Source organism: Papaver somniferum, chromosome 5, assembly GCF_003573695.1.
Source record: "Papaver somniferum cultivar HN1 chromosome 5, ASM357369v1, whole genome shotgun sequence".
In the NCBI taxonomy this organism is placed as follows: domain Eukaryota; kingdom Viridiplantae; phylum Streptophyta; class Magnoliopsida; order Ranunculales; family Papaveraceae; genus Papaver; species Papaver somniferum.
This window is the reverse complement of record NC_039362.1, coordinates 153,233,293-153,244,439: the sequence shown is the minus strand read 5'-3', so window position 1 is coordinate 153,244,439 and position 11,147 is coordinate 153,233,293. Positions and strand designations below refer to the sequence as shown.

Here is an 11,147-nt window from a genome sequence, read left to right as displayed (position 1 = left end):
TGTATATTAGTAGGTAGCACCTAAGGAATTTTTCCTGTAATAATAGACAAGATAGCTGAAGCGAACAGATTAAAATATGTGTTTTAGGAATGATTCAAATATACATGACACTTTCATCACATTAAAATACCAGATAATGAACAGTCCGAATATGTCACTGTAAAATAAATATTAGCCATACTTCTTCCACAAATAGTCAATTTCGTATGCAATGTCAAGGTACTGTTACTTCTAGTAGAGTAATTTTTTAAAATCGGGAGAAAAAGTTCAAAACATCATTCAAATGACTTTCCTACCAAAGATTAAAAAAAAAATAGTTTTAACAATTAGATGTTTATCGATTTTGATGGGTGAACTATATTATGTATGCAAATGTCAATGGAGTGCGTCTGATAGCAAAAATTCATTTCTGTGCTTAAAAGGACGTTCAGGGCCGGCCTTAGCCCAAAGTTGACGAAGGACAGCAAAAATGATTTGCCAGTCACTGGCGGTATTATTTGTCTGGCTTTTGTTGTTCTTTTTGGTTGAACGTTTTAGTCTGTTGGATTGTCCTTAAGATTGAAGAGATTTCTTATGGGACTAATACTTTGGAACACCCGATTCTCAGGGCCAGCCCTGAACGCGTCGGTTCTAACTTGTAATGTTTACCTTGTCTCCATTTACCCCCACTCTATATTAATATATTCACATTACAAGAATTTAAATCAGAATAAACAAGAAGAAGAGGAGAACTGGCTCAAAGGGAATTAGTCCAGGATAATGATTTTTAGAATGTTATAAATGAGAAGATACAGCAAAACTTTATCATTCAAACTAATTTCAATAAGCACTAGAATTCAGTTCAGTTCAGTTCAATTCAAAGTAAAAATGAATAAAAATGTTTTGGCAGTAGTAGTAGGGATAGTTTTACTACTCAACTTCGAAGCTTGTTATGGTCAACTACAAGTCGGATTTTACAACGGACGATGTGGAAATCAAGATGTTGAATCTATTGTAAACAGTGTTGTAACGGAACGGTTCACCAGTGACCCCTCGATTGTCGCTGCACTTCTTCGCATGCAATTCCATGACTGCTTTGTTAATGTACGTGTTTAATTTATCTCAATGATCTTAGTAGCTACTGCTTTCTGCTTTCATATATTTACTTATTTAACTCATAAATAATCAAGCTACTGTTTATGTTGGTTTTAAGGGATGTGATGCATCATTGCTTCTCGATGGAGTTTCAAGCGAAAAAACTGCAGGCGCCAACCTAAATGTAAGAGGTTTTGACTTAATCGACGATTCAAAGACTGCAATTGAACAAACTTGTCCAGGAATCGTCTCTTGTTCGGATATTGTTATCATGGCGACTAGGGATGCCGTTGCCTTGGTAAATAATTTGACTAAACTATACCATCTCCATAAGCTAATGCATTTTTCATTTTTCAAACAAATAGCTTATGTCATGTCAATCTTTTATTAGAGCGGAGGACTAGGTGCACGATATGAAGTAGAAACAGGAAGGAGAGATGGTTTTGTCTCCCAAGCTACTGATGTCAATCTTCCAGGTCCTGCAATTTCAGTCTCGGGCGCTATCGATTTGTTTGATAGGAAGGGACTTACTGGCGCTGACATGCTGGTACTACTGGGTAAGGACATACCAAATTTTAGTAACAAGATTCACACACTATGTTTGTTTTTTCCTGACTCGTCTGGATCGGACTCATCTAGATCTGACTGAAATCATCTATCTCATTTCGATCAAACTCTTTGATTTTTTGAATCAGTGGTTTGTTACAATGAATCAGGAATATTTTATTACCTGACTCAAACAGGTCTGAGTCAAAGATTAGGCCTGACTTAGATCGCGAGTCAGATCGGACTAAAAAAATAAATAAACATCTAACATCGGGTTCTGGTCGAGTCAGGGACCGAATCAGATCCAGACCCAGACCCCGAGTCAGCAAAAAAACAAACATGCTATCAATCAAAACCATTTACTTGATAACGATTTTTTTTCATGTGTGTTTTTTTAGGTGGTCACACGGTCGGAACTGCACACTGTAATTTTTTCCATGATCGTCTTTGGAATTTTCAAAACACCGGGTTTGCAGATCCATCAATGGACCCTGCTCTAGTCGCGACTCTGCAATTTCTATGTCCACAATTTACAAATGACCCAAGCGTTGTGGTCGACTTGGACCAAAACCCTTCAAGTTCTAATATTGTTGATAATTCGTTTTACCAACAGATAAGTTTTAGCAGAGGTATCCTAGAAATTGATCAAAAACTTGCATTGGATCCATCAACAACAGACGCTGTCACTATACTGGCTAATGATGGAGATAGATTTCTTAATCTTTTTGGTACGTCCATGGTCAGGTTGGGTGCCGTAGGCATACTTACCGGCACTGCCGGAGAGATTCGATTCAGATGTAACTCTGTTAACTGATTTACCCTTACCGCCAATCAAATCGTGATAATAGTACAATTGTTTCCACTTTCTATTTGTTTTGCGTTTGTTAATTAAAATACCTACGGTACTTTTGATAAGTGCGGAAGATGTGTATACATGTAAATTTGTCTTATTATAATAACGAAACACAATGGATTAAATATATATGTACTTCGGCTATGTTTTTTACTTTTTTTTAATAGATAAAAGAAAAAAAGTTACTGACAATTTGAAATCATATATGATGAGTGTACTTTGTAACCATAAATTACCCATAGAAATCCGGAAATGCTATTCTCACCGCTCTTCACGACACTAATTATAGCTCAGCTGACGTTTCGACACAGCTGTGATAAAAACGTGTCATTGAAACAGATAAAAACGTGGGAGAGAGAGTGTGCTCGGTCAAGTGGTCTGTGCAGTTAATATTATAAAATTTAGATTTTCTCTCTCCCTTTTTATTTACAGCTGTTGGAGAGATAAAACCAAAAAATCAGATCTCAGTCTCACTTCTCCGAAAGCCGAGATAGAAAATAGGAGAAAGGAGTGCTGAAATTTTTCATATGATTTGTTGAAGAATTGAAATACTTAGTGATTCTACCAATTTTTTAGATTCATATGGGGATTTGATTTATAATAATTGATTCTACTGAATGACTAGATTGAAATCTATAATTGAAATCTCATGTTATTTTTTTCATCATGAAAATTTAAAAAAGTTGAGCTGGGTTTCTTAAATTTGATCAACAGAGTCGAAATTTAGGTAAATCTTAAATTATTTCGTCTGTGCAGTCAAATATGTTTCATTCGTTTTCTTTAGTGCCTAATTATTTCTCACCGTTCAGTGTTTCCATTGATTTAGTGCAAGAGTTTCATTTTGTTAATAATAAGCAGGTAGTGCACACGAAGTGTTTGATAATTTGTTGTGAAGAAAGAATTTTATTTTGTTGTATTGATAGTACGCTTTTACTGATAATTGTAAAAATGACTTAGTTGGATGCTAAATATTTTTGTAGGAAGATATTTCCATGCCAAAGTGTTGAAGTTTGGTTTTCACTTGTTGATATGGTAAGTGTAGAGGGTGCTCTCTGAACTCCTTTTTTGTTGTTTGCGTTGCATTTTTCCAAACCTCAAATATATAGGTTAATATCATGTTCACTTGATTTTGATCTTTCTGTTGTTGCATTTTACTTTTATTGAATCTTTGCGTTTTAGTTAGTGCTTAATTATTTGTCATTGTTGAGTACTTTGATTTTGTGCAAGAGTTTCATATTTTGTCAACAATTATGAGAGATGTCACCTGTCTCTGAATCCTTTCATGATAATATGCAGTTATGGATGTAGATGCGTGCAAAATTAGAACCCACAAAGTTCCGGATGTGGATGCGTGCAAAGTTACACAACGTCGAAAAGTTGAAGTGAAAGCTGGAGTGGAATTTGATAAGGTAACAGGAATCAGAACCCACAAAAGCTTCCATGCATCAGTGGTCCAAGCAGCTGGATATGAGAAACTTTCATTTGATGAAAAAGATGTTAGAAATTTTTGATTAACAATCAAATTCCTCTACTGTAATTCTGAATCTGAATTGTAAACTTTGCATCATATTTTCATATAATTGTGATTGTAGACTTTGAGTAATTTTTTCTTAATTCAAATTCAGAGTTTTTTCTATAGTTCTTTCTCATGTTTTCTTTGTGCAACGAAATAACATAACTTGTTGAAGTTACTGCTAACTACAGGGACAAATTTCAAAAAACAGAAGTGAAATTACATTAAACAGAAGTAGATTATATATATAGTCTTTTACATAACTACAACGACAATTTACAGAACAAAACAAGTCGCATATTTACCAATAGAGAACAAGCTACAGGTATGCATGTCTTACTAAACAAGTCGCATATTTACCAAAAAAGAATAAGCTGCAGGTCTTCCAAAATAGTACAAAATTTTAAGGATATTTACCAAAAAAGAACAAGCTGCAGGCCTTCCAAAAACCAAACTGCAGGTCTTCCAAAAAATTAGAAAATTTTAAGCATTCAAAGAAGATGCAGTTTGGTAGTTTTACTGCCAAATTGAGTTACACACCTGCAGATTAGGAGCATTTGGCGGCAATACTGATGCAGACTCTTGCATATGAACAGAATTTGCTCCATTGAATTCCTAGAATAACAACGACGACAAATCAGTAACATATCTCCATAGAGATAATTAATAAGAAAAATATATATCTAAAGGAAACAAGTCGCAATAAAAAATTACAGAGCTTCATGGGAAAAATTCATACCATCAGTAGTCCTACGTAATGAGGAGGTGGATGCTGATAGAATCCCCAAGGTTGAGGCACTTGTCGTAATAATCCGTTCTCTTGATACATATGAGTTTGTTATATTACTCCATTATATTGACACATAGGTACTTAGGGTAACATTCCATCTGTTTGATATATATAATTAGGAGCTGCTATTCCATTATGTTTTTGATGTGGTACAACCTATGTATAATGCCAATTGTATTAGTCATTATAGTGCGAGATAAAAATAATTAACAATAGAGAATGATCAAAATAAGTTACCTGCACATTTCCATCTCCATCCAAATTGGTAGTTTTAGGATTTTTATTTTTACTGCCTGGTGGCCTGCCTCGTCTTTTAGTCTTTGGTACAGGTACATCAACATATATCATACCATTTTCTTCATGCATTCCCACTATTTCCATCCATAGGATTCTTCTTATTACATTTCCATGTCGTTTTATACGTATTAGCTTGTGGTATGCCGGGTCTTTTAGTTTTTTCCTCTGGATTAAGCTCATCCACATCAAATGAGTTATTAACATCCACTGTCACGGTATCCACAACATCTTCTCCTGGAGAATCTGTTTCTTGCACTTCTATACATTGCTCATTGGTGGCGTTATTTTTTTTAATAAATCCAATTGTATGACTAACAATTTTTAAGATCATTGAAACCAGGTTCTGATTTTACTGCCATGTCTGCAACCTCACTGAAAAGAATACTCAAATTATTATAATGATCATGCTTGGCAGTGTTTTTCCAAAACCCATTATTAGATTTCTACAATCTTTTTAAGAACACGTCATATTCTCATGTCCGCCGGCTTCATTTACACAAACATCATAACTTTTGCACAACCTTATACCAGATTGATCAAGAAGATCAATTTGATTCTTTACCCGAGAATTGATGAAACGGTTAGAACGAAAATGTCTGGTGAATTCCGGTTTCAGTTCATGATTATGCTCCAAATTTAGCTGACTGATTACATAACCAACTAGACAATCTAACCGCAACACTAGCTTGGCTTGACAACCACATTTTATTGTTGCTTCAGGCCTTAATGGTTTTTCAGATATGGAATTACACTTACCTGCTCGAGCACAAGTAAACTTGTAGCTTCTTATACACCCTTCACCATTCTTCACAGACGTGCTTTTCACTACAGGAAATCCTTTCACTTTCCCAAATGTCTTGTAAAACTTCCATGCATCATCTATAGACTCAAACCCCATACCAATGGCAGGTTGTATATTAGGTTTGATTCCACTAATATCAGTGCAATCTGACTTTTCAAAAGTCTCCTCCTGTATCAACTAAGATAATCAATACCATATAACATAAACAAAACTACTTTTAGTCACTGAGACATTTTATCAAACAACTAATAGGCATGTTATGTATCATATTAGTTAGTAGGAAATAGTGTTGTTCCATGATACTGAGAATAAAATCTCCAATACTAAAACTTGAGCATAACAATACCCATAACCAAATTCAATTAATTTTTCAAATAAGAGAGAAGAATTACTGGTTTTGGAGTGGTTATACTAACCGTGTTCTTCACATTGGAAGATTCTCCTACTTCTTCAATATGCATCTTCTTAAAAGCTTTATGTGGATTTCCCAACCTCTTAGAAAAATAATAGTGTTCTGGTGAAAAAGTTCACCAAAAATTTGTTTAAAACACATTTCAAAGTTCCCAAATTGAATCTTTCCCGCCCAATTTTCAGCATAAAATAGAAAGAGAAAAGAAAATAGATTATCAAATCTACAGACAAAGAATTGACCGAGTATAATTGAGTCCAATTTTGTGCACACTCCGTTAACGAGTGTGCACAAAAAAAACAATCTTATTGGCCGTTCAAAACACCCGGTTATCTAAATACTGAAAAATAAATTTTGGTTTATTTTAATTTTAATTCTGATGTAAAAATGGAAAAAAAAATATATTATCATATCTAATCTACCTAAGTTCTAGTGTTTCTAAATAAAGGAAACTCTTATGTAGTTGTAAAAGGGAAAAACGTGATGATGATCCATCATCGTGGAAACTAAGTATTATCGTTGATGAACAGTAAGTATATCCTCAAGGTAGTTTTTTTGTTCTTGGTGTTGATTGATGTTCGTCCCATTAGACCAATTCCAGGTGCAATTTCATGTCTAATACTACTACTGCAAAACATATGCGTATCAATGGTTACAATTTTTGATGTAATATTATAGTACGATGGATCTCCTCCTGTGTTGGCTAAGATCAATTCTCCTAGTTTAGCCATCAATTCAGCGCTGAATTTTTATCACCCGAGGAACTTTTGTGACTAAAATCCTTCAGTCATCAGAAAGCAATTCTAGCATTGATCAATACTCATCTCCGCTTAACTATTTCCGGTTTTAAGATCCTATATTTTAGGTATTGATAGGTATGCGATATAGGTTGTTACCAATTTTAGAGATTTTAATTCAATTCTCTATATAAAAACAGAATTTTCTCGAGCGATGTGGTTAATCAGAGCTTTTGGTTGATTTTGGCCCATCATAATTTATTTTTAGGTAATTTTATAAAATTTTGAAAAAAATAATCTAAGAAAATATTTTTTACCCCATAATATTAGAAAATAATATTAGAAAGACAACAAAATCTTATAAATTACCAAATATATATTCAAATGAAAATTTTAAAAAATCAAAATCAAATTCCATCAATAAAAAACACAACCAAATAATTAAAATGATTGTTTATGCTATTCATCGTGATTGAACTATTAAGATTAAAATGTGCATCATAATACTAATCTAAGAATTAAATCGTCCATTAAAAAAATGTCCAACGTCTAATTACACTTCTTAAAATTAGACCGCCCCTCATTACAGTTTTAAGCTGCTAATAATTAAACTACTTTTAATTATAGTTAAGATTGAGATAAAAATAAAAGAGTTATTCATCAGATTTAGATGATTAGTACATGTTGATGATCGAATTGTACTTCTTCTTCCTCCGGAAATACTGAAAAATCCTATGAAATGATCAAAATACAAAATCATTAAAAGAAAAAAAATCAACTCCAAGAAGAAGAAAAAGAAAAATCGTGATGAGAACAAAAATAAAAAAGTTCAATTTTGATTCAGTGCGGTTTTTCATAGTAAGATTATTCATTACAATAAAAATAAAAATAAAAAATATTTCATTCTTAGACATGGAAAAATTGCTTAATATTTTTTATGGCCAAAAATGTTCCCACAAATAAATGAAATTAATAAAAATCGGGTAAATAAAAAACTTTCCGTGAATAGTAAAACTTTAATTTGAACCAGAATTAAAATAATTTCTGAAAATGAATCAATAGATAAACCAAATTTATATATTTTGAGATATTTCTTGGTAATTAATTTCAAAAACTTTAATACGCGAACAAAGATTTAGGAAGGAAAAATATTTACAATTTTTTCTTAGTGATTATAAGACATAAATTTCCAAAATTAGTAATCTCTTCTTGGATAAAAATGCTTGAGCAAAAGCCAAGCCTCATTCTTTTGGTGTGGCTTTTTTTTCTTTTTTTTTTGGTTAATGGATGTTTAAGATTGACTATTAGTCTGATATGAGGTGCCATTTTCTTTTTTTTTTGATGCAAATGTGGTTGCCATTCATTTTGCAAGATATGATGGAAGTGTGTGCAGACGACTGGCGATGCTTCTCCCCTTTGAAAAATGGTCGGGTGATTTTTATTTTCTTTCTTCTAATTGTTTATTCAAGTAATATAATTATGAGTTTATTCTATGACAAAAAACGACAATAATTTTAATTTCTTTGTTCCATAATATTTTCTTTTGATTCTGTAGGGTTGATTGATGAATATAAGATATTTGTGTCTCTTTAATCGGTGGTTATTCCTATTGAATTGGGTAAGTGATTTAGTTTATCTTTTTTTTATTATTTGAGAATTTTCAAATAAGATGCAATATAATAGTGGTTATTTACTTTTTGAGCCCTGGTTTTTCGATCAGGATGGTAGAGAAACTTCGATTGTTACAGAGATAGTAGAAGTATAAGAGAATTCATCTCAGCAGGTGTAAGATGTGATCATTCCCCTGCTATGACAGTAAGAGAACTGTTGATTTTACCATGTATCTTATAAACTTGAGGAGTTTTTTTTTTCTAAAACGCGTAAATATGATTGTTGGCTTTTGTGGAAGATGCGATATAGTTTTTAGGTTTGTTTTATGATTGTGTTTATTAACCCCAGCAAGTATGACACATGATACAGAGGGGGTATTTCAAACTATAAAGTCTTGACAGACCGAGCAAATGAACTTCTTTCGGTTTGGTTTGAACTGGAACAAAATGGATTACAATATATATAGTACTAACATATAGATCGAAATCGAATGGTGTTTCTCTTTTACAGAGAAACTGTAAAAAAAAATACAAAATCGTTAGCACAAAGGCGTCGATTATTTGAAACAAAATAGTATTGAATCGAACAAGCTAACAGAAAAACGAATAAGCTTCTTTTTTTTTTCAAGCAGCAACAATATATTAGATGGATTTTCACAGTCTTTCCATAGAAAAATAAATAAGAAAATAAACTATTCCCAGACCCTTAGAATTTGTTGCATATTTTCTATACAAAACTGTTGCAGAAACTATCATGACTATCAAAATATGGCGTAGCGATACAAAATAATAAAAATTACATACCTTTATTTTTGGGTGTTTGTATCTTTTAGATATATTAGTATCCCAAAAATATAAACACGATTCTTTTGGTAGGGATCGAGGCTTTTCATTTCTGAAAATTCTAAATATGCAGTGTTTTTCTCTGTATTAATTTCATAGTAAAAGTAAAAGAAAATGTTCTAAAAGAGCAAATTTTTGATATTAGTTGATATTATTTCCATATTTCCGGAGCTTCCAGGTTTGGTGACTCTCTATATAGAGCCCTAGAATAAAAGCTTTTCTCTTACGGTTTTTTTTTGTTTTTGTTTTGTTTTCTTATGTTTCTTTGGGGTTTAAGATTTTTTATCTGATTTTTTTTGTTTCTTTTTTTGTCATGCATGTACCGTATAATCAATTGGCTTAAATGGCGACAACAGGAGCTTGAGTACTAAGACAAGGTGAAACAGAAGCATAATATAAGTTATCTTGAAGCTTCATGGTATTAATTCTGAACTCACGTATATACCTCATTTATGGTTTTCGTTTTAATGGTGAAATCAATCTTTTCGGGTATTTTTGGGACTTTTCTTTTAGTTTTGTTTTGCAGGTATCCGTGATTTCCGATTTTTCTTTCAGTTTTGTTTTGCAGACATAAGGTAACAATTTTTTTTTTCTTTTCTTCATTTCCGTTTTTTCATTTTTTTTTCTTTTAGGGTTTTCTTTGTTTTTTTTCTTTGTTTTGTTTTGTTTTGTTTTTTTGTTTTTCTAATTCGAGGTTTTGCTAACTGATTTCCTTTAATAATTCTTAATAATTTGCAGGTGTTCTCAGCTAACTGATTTGCGTTCATGCTTTACAGGTATTCTTAAGGATCAAATGTTTAGGATTGTATGGAATCAGGTTAGCAGTAGTGATATCATCTTTTTGTTGGCATTTCTAAGATTTCTTTGATTTTATTATTCGGGATATTTTACACGTCTAAATAATGGATGTGCTTTTGTTTTCAAGGTCTCAAGGTCGTTGATTTGGTTCAACAACATGAATAAGAGTTTAAATTATTTATATTGTTCGTTGGGATTTCTGGTGTGCATGTCCCTTAGTATTGTTGTAGCAATCAACTGATGAGCATATAACTTTGCTTTTATACACATGTTTTTCATTCTCTACATACATACAAACATAGATAAAAACAGAGTTCATGAAATAAGACGCATATGGAATGAACGCAGTATTACTTTTAGTTTTTTTGAAGTTATGAACTTTATTCCGTCATTAAGTTTTAATCACGATCCCTCTTATAGTTCAGTCTGCAGAAGATGTGTGAAAATGTAACTGTATTTTCTGTTGGAGCTCCTGATGAAAATTTTATTCATGTTCAAATTACGTTTGATAGGTTTGATCTGTTATGCGCGTACACATGGATTTTGTGAATAGTATCGAGGCAGTGCGGATGACAAAGATGAGGCCATGGGCGAGCTGGGTAAAGAAGCAAATTCACCACCTCAGCAAATTAATGGGGACTTGGAGGAGCATAGTGGTACATATTAGTGTCAATTTACATGGTGTCATTTGCTAGCTATACTAGGAAAGCTGTAGCGTTTTGAAGCAAATATTTATATTTTTGACTTAAAATCATAACTTGAGTTGTTATCGAGTTTCACTGCACTAAAAAAAAAGGTGTGGCGGTGAAAGCGGACTTGGATTTTAATGGTGCTTACCAGTGCCTTTTTTAAATGGTGTATAGGGTGTAATTATA

The 11,147-nt window shown here is 32.6% G+C and overlaps 1 protein-coding gene and 2 long non-coding RNA genes across 3 annotated transcripts; all 3 read left to right on the top strand.

Annotated features, from left to right (window-relative positions):
- Positions 1-726: 726 nt before the first annotated feature.
- On the top strand, positions 727-2,585 carry LOC113277997 (peroxidase 60-like). The gene is made up of 4 exons (XM_026526951.1): positions 727-1,083; positions 1,193-1,372; positions 1,466-1,631; positions 2,019-2,585. The coding sequence occupies exons 1-4, from the start codon at positions 781-783 to the stop codon at positions 2,432-2,434; spliced, it is 1,065 nt and encodes a 354-aa protein (XP_026382736.1). The 5' UTR covers positions 727-780; the 3' UTR covers positions 2,435-2,585.
- Positions 2,586-2,903: 318 nt separating this feature from the next.
- LOC113277996 lies at positions 2,904-4,111 on the top strand. The gene is made up of 3 exons (XR_003325257.1): positions 2,904-3,200; positions 3,454-3,505; positions 3,770-4,111. It is a non-coding gene; the product is annotated as an uncharacterized LOC113277996 (long non-coding RNA).
- A 5,902-nt stretch (positions 4,112-10,013) lies between these two features.
- LOC113280835 lies at positions 10,014-10,858 on the top strand. Its single transcript, XR_003325758.1, has 3 exons — positions 10,014-10,049; positions 10,251-10,291; positions 10,785-10,858. It is a non-coding gene; the product is annotated as an uncharacterized LOC113280835 (long non-coding RNA).
- The last annotated feature ends 289 nt before the right edge of the window (positions 10,859-11,147 follow it).

Coding starts and splice junctions, on each gene's coding strand:
- LOC113277997 (XM_026526951.1), top strand. CDS start 781: ATGAGAAGATACAGCAAAACTTTATCATTCAAACTAATTTCAATAAGC. Junction 1,084..1,192: donor TCCATGACTGCTTTGTTAAT/GTACGTGTTTAA, acceptor GTTGGTTTTAAG/GGATGTGATGCATCATTGCT. Junction 1,373..1,465: donor CTAGGGATGCCGTTGCCTTG/GTAAATAATTTG, acceptor ATCTTTTATTAG/AGCGGAGGACTAGGTGCACG.